Source organism: Crotalus tigris, unplaced genomic scaffold, assembly GCF_016545835.1.
Source record: "Crotalus tigris isolate CLP2741 ecotype Arizona unplaced genomic scaffold, ASM1654583v1 scf7180000018227.753833, whole genome shotgun sequence".
Classification (NCBI taxonomy): Eukaryota; Metazoa; Chordata; class Lepidosauria; order Squamata; family Viperidae; genus Crotalus; species Crotalus tigris.
In genome coordinates, this window is record NW_024096893.1 from 516,298 (window position 1) to 535,137 (window position 18,840).

The 18,840-nt window shown below is 39.8% G+C and overlaps 1 protein-coding gene across 1 annotated transcript in view; it reads left to right on the forward strand.

Annotated features, from left to right (window-relative positions):
• Positions 1-494: 494 nt before the first annotated feature.
• GAS6 (growth arrest specific 6) overlaps positions 495-18,840 on the forward strand; it is a 59,376-nt gene continuing 41,030 nt past the window's right edge. Inside the window, exons 1-4 of the mRNA XM_039349136.1 lie at positions 495-814; positions 1,637-1,809; positions 12,044-12,068; positions 14,034-14,096. Of these exons, the coding sequence (XP_039205070.1) occupies positions 748-814; positions 1,637-1,809; positions 12,044-12,068; positions 14,034-14,096 (328 nt within the window). The 5' untranslated portion in view covers positions 495-747. The remainder of the gene's footprint in view (positions 815-1,636; positions 1,810-12,043; positions 12,069-14,033; positions 14,097-18,840) is intronic.

Here is an 18,840-nt window from a genome sequence, read left to right on the forward strand (position 1 = left end):
TTGAGTAGTCCTCGACTAAGACCGGTTGGGGGTCGCAGCATTAAAAAGGTTGAGAACCACTGAGCTACATTAATCTGCCATCTGGTGTGGAGATAGGTATCTTATTTTTACCCTAGAGATATAATGGGGAGATGCATATTCTTTCTGAACAGAACTATGCAAAGTACTATAATTTCCCCTGCTTGTTCATAATTGGGATTTTCAGGCAGAAAATCGAGGGCATTTGCTGCATGCATAGAATTGCATTCATGCAAGATTATCAGCTAGCAAGTAACAGCTGTCAAACACGTCGAGGCAGCAAGCAACGTCTGTGTGCACACCCTTTACATACAATAAATAACCCTTTACAGGAATTTGGGAGGTGCAGGCGTGCATGGTTGCTTTCAGAGGGTTTCGGCCCCGGAGGGCACGGCCGTCGACGGGTCGCTGGGTTCTTCCTTCAACGTCCCTGCGGGGCCTGCCTCTCTCTTCCTCTGACCTCCATCCTCGCCGCGTTCAGCAGCCAGCCAGTTCTCGGGCGCTGAGGGCGCGGGAAGGACTAGGTGTGTCGCTGGAACTCCAAGCCTGCGAACTTTCCGCCTTGATTGGCTCAACAGCACAAGCGACTCCCCCGCGGGGCTCGGCAGAAGCCGCGCTGCCTCCAACAGGAGCGGCGCTCCCTCCTTCGCTACCAGACCGCCCCGCTCCTCTCGGCCAGTCAGAGGGCGCAGCCCGAGGCTCAGCCGCCGCCGCCGCCGCCGCCGCATCATGCAGCTGCTGCCGGCTGCCGCTGCTGTCCTCTTGCTCGTCCTGCTGGCTGCGGACTCCTCGCAGAGTGAGTAGTGGGGCTCCCTCCCCGGGCTGCTTTTTCCTCCTGTTCTTCCCCCTCCCCGAGGAAGGAAACCCCTCTCCGCTGCCCTTCCTCGTAGTCGCGGAGGAGTTCGCCCTCTTCCCCTGAAGGGATGGAGACGCGCATTAAAATACCCCAAAGCCCAGGCGGATAACATCGCGTTTGCGTTTCTGTGGGCCGGGAAAGAGCCCGCCGACAGCCCCCTTGGCGCTCCCCAGCCTTTCCCTCTTAAGGTCAGGGCGTCCTAAAGCCCGTCTCCTCGCGGGCGACCAACCGACAGCTTCCCGTCCAGGGCACCTGCCTCGTGGCGCTACTTTTCGGCCAAAGGTTCTCGGTCTCCCCGCTCCCAGACCTCTTTTCCCGGCAGCTTTCCCGCTTTTCTCTTTGCCCGCCCAAGGGTCGGGGGCGACCTTCGTCTCCCTCGCTCTTCGGCTTCCGCAGCTTTGTTCTTGGCAGCGAGCGGGAGGGCGGGGGGCGCGGGGATGCCCTTGTTTGCGAGATAAACGGCGGTGACGCCGCGGCGGCATTGTTTGGCTTCTCTTGTGGCGGGCGCGGAAATGGTGTGGGGAAGCCGCGGAGCTGAAGATGGAACCCGGAGCCGGAGGGCTTGAAAGCGGTCCGATGATTTCACGGACTGCACCGGAGGACTCTTTGAAAGGAGAAATATCCGCGCGCGCTGACCGGAGGGCGAGGGAGGGAGCCGGCGACTTTGCTGGGGAGGCGCGCGGCCGCGTCCTTCTGCCAAGGGAGCCCAGGATTAATGGCTTCCCCCCTCTTTCCCCCCGGTTTCTTTGGGGGCTTCTCCAGCTGTGGTGTTCTACAAAAGCCGGGAGGAGGCTTCCCAATTCCTTCGCCAGAGGCACCGCCGAGCCTATCAGATCTTCGAGGAGACCAAGCAAGGCCATCTGGAGAGAGAGTGCGTGGAGGAACTCTGCAACCGTGAAGAAGCCCGAGAAGTGTTTGAGAACGACCCTGAGACGGTGAGACAAGTCCAAAAAAGTGTCGGGGATCATTGTTTGTTTGTTTGTTTGTTTTAAAGGAAGAATAGCGTGAAGTCATCCTGACCTAAACTAAGCATCAGAATGGGAATGAGGACGCCAGGTGTTTGCACAGCTGGAGAAGTTGCTTGGATGAACAGTCATTAGATAAATAACTTAAACCACACCCTTCTCTTGACAAATCCGATCTATTTGGATTGTGAGGCCGAGCAAACAAGAATAGTGAAATGCTGGGAAGGGAATAGCTTATATGGAGATAAGTCAGGATCCTTCTCCTAGAAAAGATCTCTTGGGTGTTTGGTGTGTGTTTGTGCACGTGCTTTCTTTTGTGGACAAGTTAAATCTTACCGCAGACAAAATACATTTACTAGATTCAGGGTTATTGGATAACTAAGGAGAACCTGCAATTTACACAGCTCAATTTGAATAGTCTTTGGTGCATGACAGTTCACTGATTTTGTAAATGCTTGCAAGCAAGGTTTTGTTGAATAAATCAGTTGAACAAACAATATAAAGCTATCTTATTTAGAAGAGTATTCAGTATGCTTATTGAATTAGAAAATTATGCTAACTTGGATCCGCAATTTTATTGGTTGATAAATGTAAACAGTTTCTGAGTTAACTCATATCAGCAAATGAATATTTTTTAAAAAATACTTAGTGAGAGGATAATATTTATCTAAATCTACAGCTGTTTTGTGCTAGAAGTCTTGGTAGCATAAAAGTAATTATAAATAATTTTAAATTAAATTAAATAAAACATTTCATTTTATGTATTCTAGTTTTCTGATGCTTGCAACTTTGGGATGTACTATTCTGAAAAGATTTTTATAAACAAAGATTATCTGGTATTAGTTTAGGGAATAAATGTTTTGAGAGAAAGACAGACCAGTTATTTTTGTACAGGGCTGTATTCATGTTAATGATTTGAATGGGGTGGACAGGTTGAGAGTTATGTAGGTCAAAAATACTGAGAATGACAGGGGCTTGGCTTTTTTTTCCCTTAGAAGAGTTAATTTTATATATTTAAGGAAATACATGTCTTAACATATTCCCTGATTAAGTTCACAGCATAGTGTACCCTTTTACCAGCATAGCAAATAGTTGCAAAGTAGTAGCAAATTTTGGTTTGTGATATCTCTTTTAAACTTTTGGCTTTTAGCCTCAGATAAAGTCAAGGATGTTTGGGAAGAACAAAAATGAACAAGTTGTTCTCTCCAATTCTCTATCATTTAAAGCTTATAAATAGCAAACAGCATTCCATATTCAGGTTGTATTTTTACTGATATGTTCTCATAGATGGTCTCATAAATTATTATTCCTTTTAAATATTAATATTAAATGTATTCACATTTAATCAATATAAGCTTTGCTGAAACGATTTCTTACCAGTGGAGAAGTCCCCCCAAAGTGAAAAAAATAATCCAAGGTCACCAGAGGGTTATATATAAAGTTTTAGTAAAACTTTTTCTTTTAATCCAAAAATGAGCCTGCCGAAAAAGTATGTGACTAGATTGTGTTGTTCTACTGCAAATAGGGAAGAAATGTTTTATATTCTGCAGTGTCATTTATCTAAAGTGTTACTATGTTTGATTTTTCTGTGACAGTTTTTTTAAATAAATGCTGTTTTCTATTTGTGTTCTTAATTTACTCCAGTTTTGAAAAATCTCTGTGAAGTTGTGTAGTTTATGAAGACAAATGGAGTGGGTGAGGGAAAGTGATGGTTTTCTGAGGAAGAAGAAAGGGTGATGGCAGGCCGAGATAAACGATCTTTCAAATATGGTGATCATATGGTAATGTAGCATACCTGAAGTACTAGTGATTTTGTCTAAGGTAAACAGATCTCTGTTTGCATAATGGGGTTTCCCTTTGTTCTCCATCTCTTCCTACCCTGCATTATATGTTATCTAACCAAAAGAGATTAGCAATAGACAGGTTTTATACATAAATCTATAGACCAGTAATACTACTCACCTAAAAAGGATATTGGAATTCCATGTAATATGCAACACTAACCTTGCCGAGTACAGTACTAGATAGGAACTATCCTTGGAAGGTCACAAAAAATATCAAGATAAAACTGGTGGAAATATCCTGGGATTTATTTCCAGTATCTGGAGGTATGTTGCCTCTGAACTTGGATATTTCATTCATCATTTGAATTTTAGCAGCTACATTCATAACAGAAAGATCTATTAAAAACAGTAGTAAACCTCTATTGCTAGTCTTCTATCAGTAAAATTTATTTTTTAAGTTAAGTTATTTTTTAAAAATAATGTGAAATATGGTGCCCTAGACATCAAGAATATTACTGGGATGTTTGCAGTATAAACACTGCAATACCTGAGCAGGCATGGTTATTTCATTTCTCTCAGCTAATCGGGTTTGTGAATGATTTTCAAATGTGGTTTAACAAAGAGATGAGCAATACAATAATTCCTACGATCTCCTGGGAGCCTTCTTTAGTTTCCCTAGGGTCCAACTGATTATCATTACCATATGGTCAAAAAGAAAGAGATCACACATGCTGCCATTAATGGAATGAATTTAAACTGGCCATTGATAACAATAGGAGGAATCTAATGATCTGCATTAGATTGCTGGAAGATGGAGAAAGATGAGAAGGTATAATGTGAATATAAATTGTTATGTATTCATTTGTGGCTTCGACCTTGCAACATAAATTTATTTATTCCTGCAAGAAGCTGAACTAATTCTGTTTGACTGGGCTTAACTTAGTATTCCCAGGATCTCATTTGGGGTCTAAATTAATATGTAGAAATATATAAGAAATAACAAAAAAAAAACTTGGATTACTTGTGATTCTAACATTGGTCCAGGTTTTTGGTAGTTATGGAGGATTCCAGAGAGATTAGTTAATAATATTGGAATTATAGTTGAGTAACATCTGCAGGTCTGTTCCTCACTCTTGTTTTATAGCACTTAAATATTCTTATTTTAAAACAGAAATGGCATTTTAAAATAATCTCTGTGTAAATATGTAGTTTTGTCTATGCTTGATCAAAATGTAGAATGTTAGCTTTTACCTTATTATACAAACAGTATGTACATGGGTTGAAGAATTTATATTTGCTGTTTGATTGTACAAAAGAGATTTGTTTGTGACTTTAAAATTCTGATGAGAATTTTGAAAAGCCATGACATATGTATTACAAGTCTGTATATGCCAGGTTGTATAAATGTACAAAGCAGGTGTACCCAGCAAATATTAGGGTTCAGGCCATTGGGAAATTTTAAGAGACCACTAAGACAACCTGTGACCCATTGGATCATTCTTCTTTACACATATAAAAGAGAGCCCCGGTGAAGCATCTTCCTCCCACCCCCGCCCCAAGCAGGCATCCAAGTTGCTCCCTCAGTTTTCCCTCACTGGCCACCATTGTTAAGAGATTTCAAATTTTGGCCTCAGTTCCAAAGCTGCCGGTTGATATGGTACAGAAGTTAGAGGGAGGTGGGAAAGAGGGTGGGATTTTCCGCTCCCCTCTTCCCTTCTGCCAAGCAACCCATGGTTTCTAGGAAGTGTGGTCAGAAGGCCTGGTGGTGAAGCAGCCACAACTTTGCCAAATTTCAATTCCACAGGAGTCAGATTTTGGGTCCATTCTGTAAGTTAGCCATTTAAGGTATGTTGATTCAAAAATTGTTGCTCTGTGATGCACCATTTTGCCCAGTTAAAAATTTCAAAGTATCCAGAATTTTAATAGTGTATAGATTTTGATGTGACAAAAATATTTTTTTTCTGTCGCTTGATACAGAACTTTTAGAGAGCTTTGAGAAGGAACAAGAAAATATGTTTGATGCAATACTGAACAAATAACCATAATTCAAAGTTCTATATTTAGAACTGTCATTTTAAAAGTGCTGAATAACCTTCTTGTATTATTCAGCACGTACAGTAAATTTACATGCATGCTGGGTTAATTTATATAAGGTTCATGTCCATCCTCAATCATAGAGGTTTACTGGATGGCTTTTGGACCAGTCATGATCTCTCAGTGCAGCCTGCCTTACTGGGGGGTTGTTCAGAAACAGGAGGGAATGCTTGTATTTTATATATATATTTTTTTTTGCTCCTGGTGGGAATGTGGAATGTAGAACTAATAAGTATAATTTTGAGGAGTTTTGGTTGCTACTTATCTTTCTATGATTAATGATGCTCTTCTGATGCACAGATTCAAGAGTTTTTTTAATTGGCATTATTTTATATGCTTTGATCCTGCAGAGAAACTAGTTAAGTAAAAGGCTCTAAAGAAAATGTAGCAAGAAATAATGCTAAAACAAAGACTGACTTTAAAAACATGATACTCCAGTCAAGGTCTACATAAGGAGTGAGATAGGAGAAAGAAAATTTAAGTTGATAAGAGATGTGCCTGTAAAAATGCAAATGCTTTAATTTCAGATATTGATTCATTTTAAATAAGAGACCAATTTGGCTGTAGCTTCTATACCATGTAATGTTCCCTAGATGTAATTTTGTGTGTGTGTGTGTGTGTGTGCGCGCGCACACACACACAGCTTGAGTCAGTGTTGACTCCTGGTGACTGCCTGGACTAGTCCCTGCAATTTTCTTGACAAGATTTTTGGGAGTGGTTTGTCATTGCCTCCTTCGGGAAAGTGATTGGCCCAGGGTAACCTAGCAGGCTTTGGGCCTAAGGTAAGAACAGAACTCACCAGCTTCTGGTTTTTAGCCCAGTGTCTTAACCGTTATAGCAAACTGCTTATCTTACATGGTAATAGCTAGGGAAAATTACAAAATAGAACAACATATGTCAGCTACCAAAGATGTCTTTTCAGTTAATAAATTTCTCACACTAAATTTATAACTTTTAAAGATATTAAAACAACTGGATTTATGTGGAAAAACTGTTATACAATCAGTTTTGGGAAATTGTAGTCTGTAAACTATAGGCGGGCCAAGTTCTGGCCCTGAGAAGACATGTGCCAGTATCCATGTAAAATACACCAACGCATGCAAATATCTATGTGCAGATATAACCTCCTCCTTCAGAGATATATGCTGCTTTCAGATTTATAAGCATGTGCGCACGCAGGCACATCACCTCAATCCAAACATGGACACAGCAGTCTTTTCTGGGAGATGGGGGAAGTCTCTTTCCCACTAAAATGGATGTCAAACTGCCGGCCCATGAGGCGGATGTGTCATGCCAAAACTGCGCACAACCCCATTGCTGGCAATGGGGAAAAAGTTGCAATACGTCACAACACGTCACATGATGTCGCAAGTTTGACACCCGTGCACTAAAAATACTATTGTATTTTCCTACTTCTCCATTGCCTTTTTTACTCCTGATTTTTATCTATGATGTCCCAACTTCTTTTAGATACATATTTCCCCCCATATTGTCATCTTCTAAGACCCAATGTCATTGCAACATCCTTGGATGTTTTTCTAGCTTTGTTTATCTGTAACAGTGCGAACATCTCAGCCAATATAAGCTTGTTGACAGCATTTCCTGGAATATCCATGTAATTGTGGGTGTGGCATTGCTACTTACTTTTTCTGAAGGATCGTGTTGAGGGGAATGTGTATTGCCTGAGTTCTTTTTGTGAAAATACAACAGCATAATACTACATAAATTCCAATTAGCAAAGACTTCCTTAGAAGTAGCCCTTCCTGTGATATTTGCAGGGAAGGAAGAATAGGATTTACCAGGAGGAATAAAGATTGTTAGGATGCTTACGTATGTGCCAGTGCTATAGAAATGTAACGTAAGTAGTATTTCTATGTGTGATTTTGCAAAAATAATATATATATATATATATATATATATATGTGTGTGTGTGTGTGTGTGTGTGTGTGTGTGTGTATAAATATAAAACAATAAAATATACGAACACCAGGAAGTTATAAAACTATAAAAAGTTTTAATAAAACCAGAATAAAACCAAGCTTTCGCTGGCATCTGCCAGCATCATCAGGGTAGTCTCCAGTCGATGGGAGAAGCTATTTATAGATGTGGCGTTCTTTGCATTTCTTGATGTCCTGGTCCATCGCCAACCTAATGGAACCCTGAAGACCAGGGTCTACCGCAAGTCCACGCACACAGATAGAATTCTACACTATGATAGCAACCACCCAGTGGCCCACAAGGCCAGCTGTATTAGAACACTCTTCAAGAGAGTAGGCTCCCACTGCAACACTGCCAAGGCTAGGACGGAAGAAAAGAAGCACCTTTTTAAGGTGTGCAGGCACAATGGTTACCCTATGAAGTTCATCAGGCACCATGGACTATCATCCAGACCCTCCCTCCCGATCAGGTCTCAAATAGAAGAACATACATCACAGAGACTTCGTATCACTCTTCCTTATATTAACACCGTCTCAGAAGCCACGGCTAGGATATTGGCACCCTATGATGTGAGGGTGGCACATAACCCCAACCAGACGCTGCGATCTAAGGTGATGAGATTGAAAGATCCACTCCCCACCATAGAGAAGTCCAATGTCATTTACAGGATCAACTGTGAAAGCTGCTCTGCCAATTACGTGGGGGAGACCTCCAAATGTGTCAAAACTAGATTCACGAGCATAAATTGGAGGTAAGGAGAGGCGACCAGTATTCCCAAATCGGGGCGCATATGCTAGAATCTGGGCATAGGTTTGATTTTAGCAACGTGCAGGTGATGGCCAGTGACAGCACGAAGGGGGGCCGGCTCCTTAAAGAGGCGTGGCTCTCCAACGAAGAATCCATCAACAGACATGTGGACCTATGCCCAGCGCATGTAACATTAAGAGCATGGGCAATGCGCGACCGTCCCTCCGGAGAAAAACGATGTAACATTAACGTGCCTTCGGCAAAGAGGGTTGACGGAGGAGACGAGCCTTGGAAATACCCAGACAGGGAATAAGCAGCAGCAGAGTAACTCCCCACCTGCTGAAACATATGCCCCTCCCCCATGGACACAGGAATGGATTGACGACCAAGAGCCAAGTGCTGATGAATTGAGGGTCTCCCCGGGAACAGCGAGGAGTTTGACAAAAAAGCGATCTGGTATAGACTTTGGGTTATTAAACAATCATGATTCGAAGGATTGGAATGCCACGTGTAATCCCACCGGCGATCCTGCAACTAACTTCACTAATGACATTTCCCGTTTGAGCTGTTATTGCCTTGGGAACACAGGAGAACAACGGGGAGATGAGAAGCCTGTTCGCTATAATCTTAGAGCTTCCACACACTCCTACAGACATTTGAGAGGAACGACTCCCCGTAGGAATGCACAAGGAGATACAAGTCACGACCGTAAGGATTTCGCCTCTCTCCTTTTAAGGAAGACTGCATACCCCCAAGTAATGAGCGAATACACAAACAACAGTGAAGGGACAGCCCCCTCGGAAAAAGGGGTCAGCAATCAATTTGTGGGCGCCATGAATTCTGGAGAGGGTGTTAAAATCACCCCCATTGAAGAGAAAATAGAAAGGGGAGTTAATAAAGTGATACGAAGGATCGGGAAACAGGATGATGTAAACACAATGGAATCTTGGGCTACAGAGACAAACAATGAGGATATAGTTTTGAAAGAGGATCGTAAACAAAGAAATAGGGGGAGAAGAGAAATAGGAAGTACCAAGAAGGAGGATGAGGAGAATAAACAACATAAACACAGACAGTGTGCATCTAATTACGTGGAATTAAGGAGTCCCCTCGACTTACAGTTATGCAAAGAAGGGAGGAAGAGCTGCAGTACCAGCACAAGTAAGGAAAGTGAGGAAATTACAGCTTGCAACACAGAAACTACGATCAAAATGCAGGTGGATTGGCTGGGACCCATGACGAGGTCAAGAAGCCGGGCGCAAAGAACGCCACATCTATAAATAGCTTCTCCCATCGACTGGAGACTACCCTGATGATGCTGGCAGATGCCAACGAAAGCTTGGTTTTATTCTGGTTTTATTAAAACTTTTTATAGTTTTATAACTTCCTGGTGTTCGTATATTTTATTGTTTAATATGAGTCTACCCAGGAATCACTGTTTTGTTTTTAATATTCTTAATAGTATATGTATGTATGTATGTATGTATGTATGTAGGTCTTTGGTTGTTCGGGTTTTCTCCCGCGTAAAGTTGGAAGTGTCTTGGCGATATATATATATATATATCCTTAATGGTTGTAAAAATACGAATCCCGGGCATATTTGTTCAATGATGCAATCTTCAATCTCCGGGAAGAATATACTCCAGTTATTTATTGTTAAAACAACATTTAAAAACAATAAAAACAGTTACATACAAGGTTAAAACAACTTAGCTTTCGCTGGTCCTCTACTAGCGTCCTCAGAATGGGGCTTAGGGGGTGGGAAAGTTATTTTTATCCCCTTGCTGATCCAACTGCCTACTCTGTCACGAGGGCAATGACAGGGTGGCAGGGATTCATTTGCCAAAGGGAACTTGCCAGGCCTAGCCAGAGAGGGGGCAGCAGGACTGAGGCGATGGAGAAGACAGGATGAAGGTGGCGCTGTTGGCAGTGTGCAATGGCTCACAAAGGCCTCGTGACTTAGAATGCTACTTAGAAATAGCATTCGGGGATGTCTAGGTAGCCAACCATGTAATTTTAAAAGAGACTCAAGCCATTTAATTATCTTTTTCAATATATAATTCTTTACTTGTTTTAGATAAATGGAATTATTTAGAAAACATAAAAACTTAATATAAGCATTTATAATTTCATTACTTTGTACATTACTTTGTAATCCTTGACTTACAACTATTCATTTAGTGACAATTCAAAGTTACAACAGCACTGAAAAAAGTGACTTATGACCATTTTTCACATTTACAACCATTGCACATCCCCATGGTCACGTTATCAAAATTCAGACAACCAGCTCATATTTATGATGGTTGCAATGTTCTGAAGTGATGTGATCACCTTTTGTAACTTTCTGAGAAGCAAAGTTGATGGAAAATCCAGATTCACTTAACAACTATATTGCTAGCTTAACAACTGCAGTGATTGACTTAACAACTGGGCAAGAAAGGTCACAAAATGAAGCAAAATTCACTTTACTTTATACCTACAAATGAAGTTCTTTGGAAATGATTAAATAGACTGAAGGAATAGAAGTAATCAGATATATTAAATACCATAATGTATGCATGTGCGGAATATCCATTCTATCTTGATTTTTTTCTTTGAGGACACTGTTGCATCAACTGGTAGTTGTCCTGTGTACCACTATATTCTTCATACCACAATTGCCTATCTCTATCATCAATTCCTTACCATCATACTGTCTACTCTCATTTACAGTGTAGTATCTATTTGGCATGACACCCATGACACGGTGTTAAGTATTGCAATAGTAACCCAGTCATATGCAAATTCACATCGGGAAAGTCATTATTTCTCCAAAATAGAGAAATAAAGTACAAGTTGGGTTTTGAATTTAGGAGAACTTTGTTCCATGATCAGTTTTACATTCCTTAAAGGCATGGGCATTTCATCTTTTTTGCTTATTTGGTCTGTTATTTGGAACCATTACTCACTATAAGGTGCATTACTTTTAGCACCATCTTCTTTCCTGGGATGTATTCTGGGAGCTGTTATTGACATTAATAACAGTCTTCAGTGGAATCAGTGATTTGCCCCAAAGTTTGAACTAAGAATTATAAACTCGTATTTTAAGGAAGAACTCAACTGTCCTAGTGATGATAACATATGCTGACTTAAGGGTTTATAATTTTGCTTAAAAACTGAAACTTTCCTTTCCTTTCTTTTCCTATAACTAAGGGGATTGTTCCAGATTTTGCAGCTGGATAATTTAACATCAAATAGCAGAACGAGAAACTGAATCTGACTATTCACTTCCTTCCTCTAATATTGCTGTTGTCACCAATATGTTTTTGAAACTGCAATGGATCACTCATAACTTCTGTTTTCAAGCAGGCCTCAAGTTTCCTTAATCAGCAGATTTACTGATGAGTAAGCAGTATAAACTTGGATGTTTACTCATGAGTATTCAGCCATTAACCTTCAGTAGTGTGACTCAGGGCTCCATGAAAGAAAAAATGCTTTGTTTAATGGTAATGGGATCAATAGGATGAGCAAATACCAAACAACGTATTCAGATTGTATTGCTGCTCCATTTTTAAACTGTTAGCCTTTATTTTAATCTTAATGTCATTTTAGATTAAATGTGTCTTTTGAATAAATATTTGTTTTTGTTTCTCTCACAGGATTATTTTTACCCGAAATATTTGGGTGAGTTGCAGTTACACTCTATTTATGTATGCTAGTGTTGTTTTGCTTTCAGGCATTATCTGTATGCATATTAATCTGCCATAGAGATCAGTTCTTACATGATCTTTAGCAATGACCGAGGCAGCATTCCCCTTCTTAAAAAAAAAAAAAAAGAAATCTTGTAAGATTGTCATATTTCATGCAATTTCAATGACTTTTTAAATTGTGTTTACTTGGATCCTCATAAAACATATAGCATCGTGGTATCCTAGACACTCCCTGATTATCTAAGAATCACTTGAAATCTTGAAAATTATCAAAACACACTATTTGATTAGTCACTTCCATAGTTTGGTTATTTTTAAAAATTCCTTCAAACATATTCTATAACTTTACACAGATACCCTGGTGCGTGTAGCATTGTTGACCCTTGTATTCTCCAACAGTCTTGATTTTCTTATTATAAAACCAAGCAAGTGCATTCCATATATTCAGAAAGAAAGCAATTTTATTTGGATATAATCCTAACCATTAACTGTAATTCAAATACCTATGTCTTAAAACAGGAGTGTCAAACTCAAAACGTCACGTGATGTGTCGCGGCATATCATGACTTTTTTGCCATTGCTGGCAGTGGGGTGGGCGCGGTTTCGCTATGATGCATCTGGCCCACGGGCTGGCAGTTGACACCCCTGTCTTATACTAGAATGATTACTTGTGACTCTTCTTTATCTCTATATAGTACATCTTAAGTGTTCCTGTCTTGCTCAATCCTTCTTTAACTCGACATAAAGCATGTTTGTTTAGTTAGAAAATTTATAACTCATTCACAGTGACTCCTAGTGGCTTATGAAATAAATAAATAAATGAAACATTCCTGAAAGGGAATTTTTGTAAGTGCTTGCTTAGTAGAATGGAGTGGGATGGAAGGGAAAAGGTATAATTCATACATTATTTTCATAGAAATATGAAATAAATATTTCATTACAGTGAAGCCACTTTTTAACATACTTACTTAGCAAAGGTGTTGATAGTAAATTTTATGCCTACATATTTTTCATATCCTAATCAAATTTATTAAAATAGGAATATATAGTCTGAATAATTTCTTAGGTTTCGTGGAAACATATCTGATCTTTACAAATCTGTTTTTTTTAATTTTATGAAACTATTTAAGATGAATAAAATATTCAGTTTTGATAATCTATATGGCTCTTCCAAGTGAATTCCTAGTTTTGATTTTCCTGGGCTGGACAACTCTTTAAAAACCAAGTATGCAACATCTGATAAAAGAATAATATGTCAAGTGCCAGGGAAATCAGAAGATTCAGGCAGTTCAAATGAATATAATGATTTATTGCAGTTCTCTACAAAAATCTGAACTACTAATGGTCAAGGAAATGAGCAGGAATAAGAAGGCATTCAAATGGGCTGGACCTGAGATCTCTTGCGGGCGTGTAGGGACTTACGACTTATGACCAATGGTGGGATTCAAATATGTGAACAACCAGTTCTCTGGGTGAATGCTGCTTCCGGAAGTCCATTCTGGGACTGGGCAACAAAAAATTAGCTACCGGTTCTGCTGAAGTGGTGCGAACTGGCTGAATCCCGCCACTGCTTATGACACATTTGATCTGCCTGGTAATCTCCTACATAATATTAGAAAATAGAAGAATTATATTCTAAAAATAAAAGTATATTTTAGATGTGTAGGCAGTGCTTTTTTTCTAAAAAAAAAAAAAAAAAAGGGCCAGAACTCACACATGTTATACAACCCGTCTTGCCTACCCTACAAGGTTGCATCCAAAAAAGGTGCCGGAACTCCGTTCTGGGCGTTCTATGAGGAAAAAAAGTCCTGTGTGTAGGTATATTTATACAAATATGAATAATTCAGTAGAAAAGCAAACATGCTGAGTATAGAATGGGGGATTAGAAATCAGTCCATTTTGGCATATGGCTTAATAATACTTTTTGCATTTTCTTTAGACTGTATTCGGGACTATGGGTCACCAGCTGCAAGAAGTCCAAGTTTCAATACATGTGTGCATAGTAAGCATTTTTCATCTTTCTACCTTTTAGGCATTTGTAAGATCTCTGTGTGGGTCTAGCATGGATTTGCTCCAGCCCACTTTTAATAATTTATAGTATCTGTTCTTCCTGCCATTTTTCCTGTCAGAGTTTTCACCTAGGAGAGTTTGTACATGATGCTAAATAGTGGACGAATTGTACAAGAATATGCCAGAGTGAATCTTTTAACCCCTATTTTTCCCATTTTCTTTCCCTCAGTGGTACCTATTACATGCGTATACAATGCTAAACTGTGATTTTAAAACATCTTGCTAGAATTTCGAAAACAAAAGTAAAATATAAATGTAAACAAATAACATTGTGGCTTACCCCCAATTTTAAGTTGAGCATTGCATTTCAGAGGCACTGGATGCTCTATTTTATTAAGCTTAATATACTGTATTTCAGTATTCGATATAAACTATGAACTATTATTTTCTTAATCATGGTTTGCAGTTGGATGTTACAAAAGACTATAGCTTAGATCAGGGCTTTTCAACCTTTTCACCAATTGTACCACTTTTAGGATATGGCAATATTCGAGCACCACCTAGCAAGGTGTCAAAAACCTACCCCCCCAAAAAAACCCTGTTCAAAGTTGCATTTGCACTGAAATGACTTATGACCATTTTTTACACTTATGACCATTGCAGCATCCCCAGGGTCATGTGGTTTATATTTGGATGCGTGGCAACTGATTCAATTTTATGATGATCACAGTGTCCCAGGGTCGTGTGATTACCTTTTGCAAATTTTTGACAAGCAAAGTTAATGGCAGGGCTGCTGGTGGCCAAGTGCTAAGGTGGGACTTCCTTCCCTCCCTCCCTCTTTCCTTGTCTCCCTCTTTCTCATTCCCATCTCCTTCTGAAGGAAGAATTTGAACCGCCCCCCCCCCTATTTTCCCTTTTCCATATATTTATCAAACAAGGAAAAGCCTCCAGAGACAGAAAAGACAAGCTGCTGAGTGAACTAGCTTAAAAAGGCGATTCCCCTTTAAGAATTAGCCACTGGCTAGAAAGGAAAGAATTAGCCACTGGCTAGAAAGGAGCTGGCACTTAAGGAAGAAAAAGCAAATGTAGTAAGTACTGGCTGCCAGCTAAGGTAATCTTGCCAAATGGCTCCATTCATAAGTAAAGGAATGCTACAGGCAAAATCCATTCAGGAGAAAAATTTCAAAATCCCTTGCAGTAAAACTTACAGTTAACAATAGCAGAGCAATAGAATCTAACACCAGACATCAGCCATCAGCCAAATAGAAATTGCCAAACACTCCTTAAGAACACAAAGCCCACATTGCACAAATCTCAGAATTTCAAAGTCACAAAAGCACATAAGAATCCTTCCATCTCCCAATTTGTTGTTCAGTTGAAATGGCACTTCGCTTCTGCCATTAACATCTCCTGCAACAGCAGCCAGAGGTTTGTTTCCTCTGGTCTATTTTTTCTTTTCTCTTAAAGGTATAGCCTCCCAGCTGGAAAGCAAGCCCCAGGTTTTTCCTTCTAACACTCCCTCCTACTCTCTACCTCCCTCTTTCTCATTGCCAACTTCTCCCTCCCTCCCCTCCAGCTAATGCTGCCTTTCTTCATTCCTCGTGGAGGGCGACCCCTACCCTGCTGCGTTCTTGCCTGTTTGTCGCTGCCAGCACAGATGGCAGCCACAGAAGTTGTAGATCGGCTCATGCCCGGACTGCTTGATCTCCTCTCCTCTCCCCACACCCTCCTCCTCTTTCCCTTCGTTGCAGCTACAGCTGACTCTGCCTCCTCCCAAGGCTGCATCTTTTTCTCTCTCTCCCTCTCTCGCCCAAACTGCCTCCTTTTATAGTCTCTACTGTCTGCGCACCCCTCTTCCTCCTTTCTCTTCCGGGTGAACCGGAAGTGCCAATCCTGGGGCCTTTGCCTCGCCCCAGCCATTCTGTAGCTCCGGAGGACTCTCTCACAGTAAGTCCTATGCTGTGCTGTTTTGGCTCGTTCCCTCCCCACTACACTTGGCTGGGCAGGGCCGCGTTCCACGTGCTAATGTATCCCAGGTGGTACGCGTACCACCGGTTGAAAAGCCTTGGCTTAGATCTTTTTCTTTTTCCTGTAAAGCTTTATTGGTTTTTTCCATTTTTACAAAAGCTTAGGACACAATGTGGTGGTCAGGGTGACAAATCATTTGAAAACAAAATCATATAAGTATAGCTCAGATTAATTATCAAAAATTTCTTCTCTATTTCCTAAATATAATATTGCTTATTAAAATTAATATTGTTTTAGGTAAAATTCAATCAAGCAAAAATCATCAATCACATTGTGATTATAATAATCTATATCCTGTTTTAAGCTTTACTAATTACAGTTCTCATACTCCAGTTACGTTTTAATGAACATATAGTTGGGATTTCAAGTATCCTTAATGATAAATCATTCATTGAGACTAATTTTTTTCCTATCACAAATAGCTCTTCCTCTCTCTCTATTACATTGAGACTAATTTTTTCCTATCACAAATAACTCTTCCTCTCTCTCTATTTATTCCTTCAGCTATGATAACAATAAATTCACATCCTTCATTCGTTATTAAATCAGACAAAATCTCTAAAGCCTTTTTAACTCATCAAGTAACATTTTATATCATGTTTAAACCTAACTCTAGCTTTCTTTCTATGCCAAGTTGGTTCCCATATTAAAGCTTTTCGATTATCAAGGCTCAAAATTTGGTTACAAAAATTTCTGACCAATTCAAACTGAACAAAGTTTTCTTCCCTTTCTGTCAATATCATCTGAATGTTATATTCACTTTTATTCCATGTTATAGTTAAAAGTAATTTATCCGCTTTGTTGTAATTTTCGGAGAATTGTATCTGGATGTCAGTCTCTGTCATTTTTGGTAGTTGAACTGAATCAGTTACGGTGATTCCTTGGTCATTGAAGTTATCTATCAGTTGTAGGTAACATTGTGTAAAATTAGTTGGCTCGGTGGTTTCTGCATTTTCTCCCAGTGTAAGTTCACAATTGGGTTGTAAGCATAATTCCTCTGTCTCTTTAAATTGTATAGCTTGATGTATAGAGGCCTGTTTAGGATTACTCTGCTCTTCCTCTATTGTTCCTTGTTCTATAACTTGATTCATTATTGGAGGGTCAATTTGAGGTTCCAAAGTAGCATCTTTAAGTTTTCTCCGAGGTTTCAAATAAGTTTTGAAATCTTCTGTAAATTCTAAATATTTTTCCAGTATTAAATCATAGTCAAGATGTGGGTAACTTTCTTCCATTTTGGTGGTAGACTAGCCTATTCCTTTATTAGAGACTGTATTTGAAAAAGATCCACAAATGTCTGCCTCCAAAGGTCTAATAGCCAGCTTCACCACCCAGCTGTCAAGTTATCTTTTCTCTTCTATTATCATATGAAAGTCCAATCCCTCTTCAAATAAAAAGAGAAGTACAGTTGCAATGTCACTTTTCACCACCAGATGTCCTCAGTGGATTGTAAAGTCCTTTTTCCAAGTTAATGAAATTAAAGAAATTTTTTTTCTCTTTCTTTAAAAAGTTAACAAGAGAGGTGTCTCCAGCATTATAAAAATTGAAGGTAACAATGTCCCCTTTTTCTTCTTTCCCCTAAATATCCCCCCCAAAAAAATTCCAATAGTAAAAAAACAAGCAGAAAAACAAAAAATATTAATTTCTTTTCTTTTTAGCTCTTTTTCCCATATAGGCAGCCGCCGCTTTTTTAGAAAAGGGAAATAGTCACCTTTATAGGAAAGTAATCAGGACAGCAAGAGAAGAGAAAGGTCTCACCCGGATTCACCATGATGGTTCTTCATGCTTAGGTGGTCTTTTGGCTTGCGGTTGGTGCGGCTAGGTGATCGGCCATTTTACTGGCTGATCTTCTCCGTCGGCCCTCAAAGTTAGCTCGGACAACTGGAGGAGCCGCCGCTCTTCCGCAACCAAGCAAAGCTCCTCGATGGTAGTCGTGCTCTCCAGGGTGACTTTCGACCCACATAAGGATCTACCGGCAGAGAGAAGCTTGCTGACCTAGAGTCGCCGCGATCCGGAACCGGAAGTCAGCCCTGGCTTAGATCTTAAAGTTGCCATGGTTGAGAAACACTGGTTTAGATTAACTAGATGGTTTTGGACAACTTGGTGAATCATAATGCACAGCAGGACCCTTTTGTATAATATTACATTTCAGGACCATTGTGTATAATATTACTTAAATGTTTAGATTCTGAAAGGAAAGATTTAGGGACGTGATGTACAATAGCAGTATGAGTCACAGAAGAGTGCAGAATGTCTTAAATAGTAATTGGTGATTGTGCTAACTGACAGTCTGCTAATATCTCTGTACAAGCAAAGTTGTAAAGCTTGTGTGAAGATAATCCAAGGTAGAGTGTCAGGAAAAGACTCATGCAGAGTGGGAATTATACAAGGCAAAAAACAGAGTAGACCTATGAGAAGTCAAGGAAGTAATAGCAGAAGAAAGAACTAGGGAAGACATTAGTGAAAGTAAAGTTAAACGAATCCCCTGTTGTGGAAATTTGAGACAGAAATGCAGAGATGCAGCAAAGAAAAGTCTAAAATCAATTTCAAAATGTGAATGGAAATATATAATTTATTTCTAAAAGACTCATAATATTTCAAAGTAAATGGTTTTGAGCGTGGATTTGAGTTCTCTTGAGTGTCCTTTCAGGATTAAAGAATTCAGAGCCATTATAAATATTAAAAGAAGATTGTTTTAAAGAGAGAGAAGG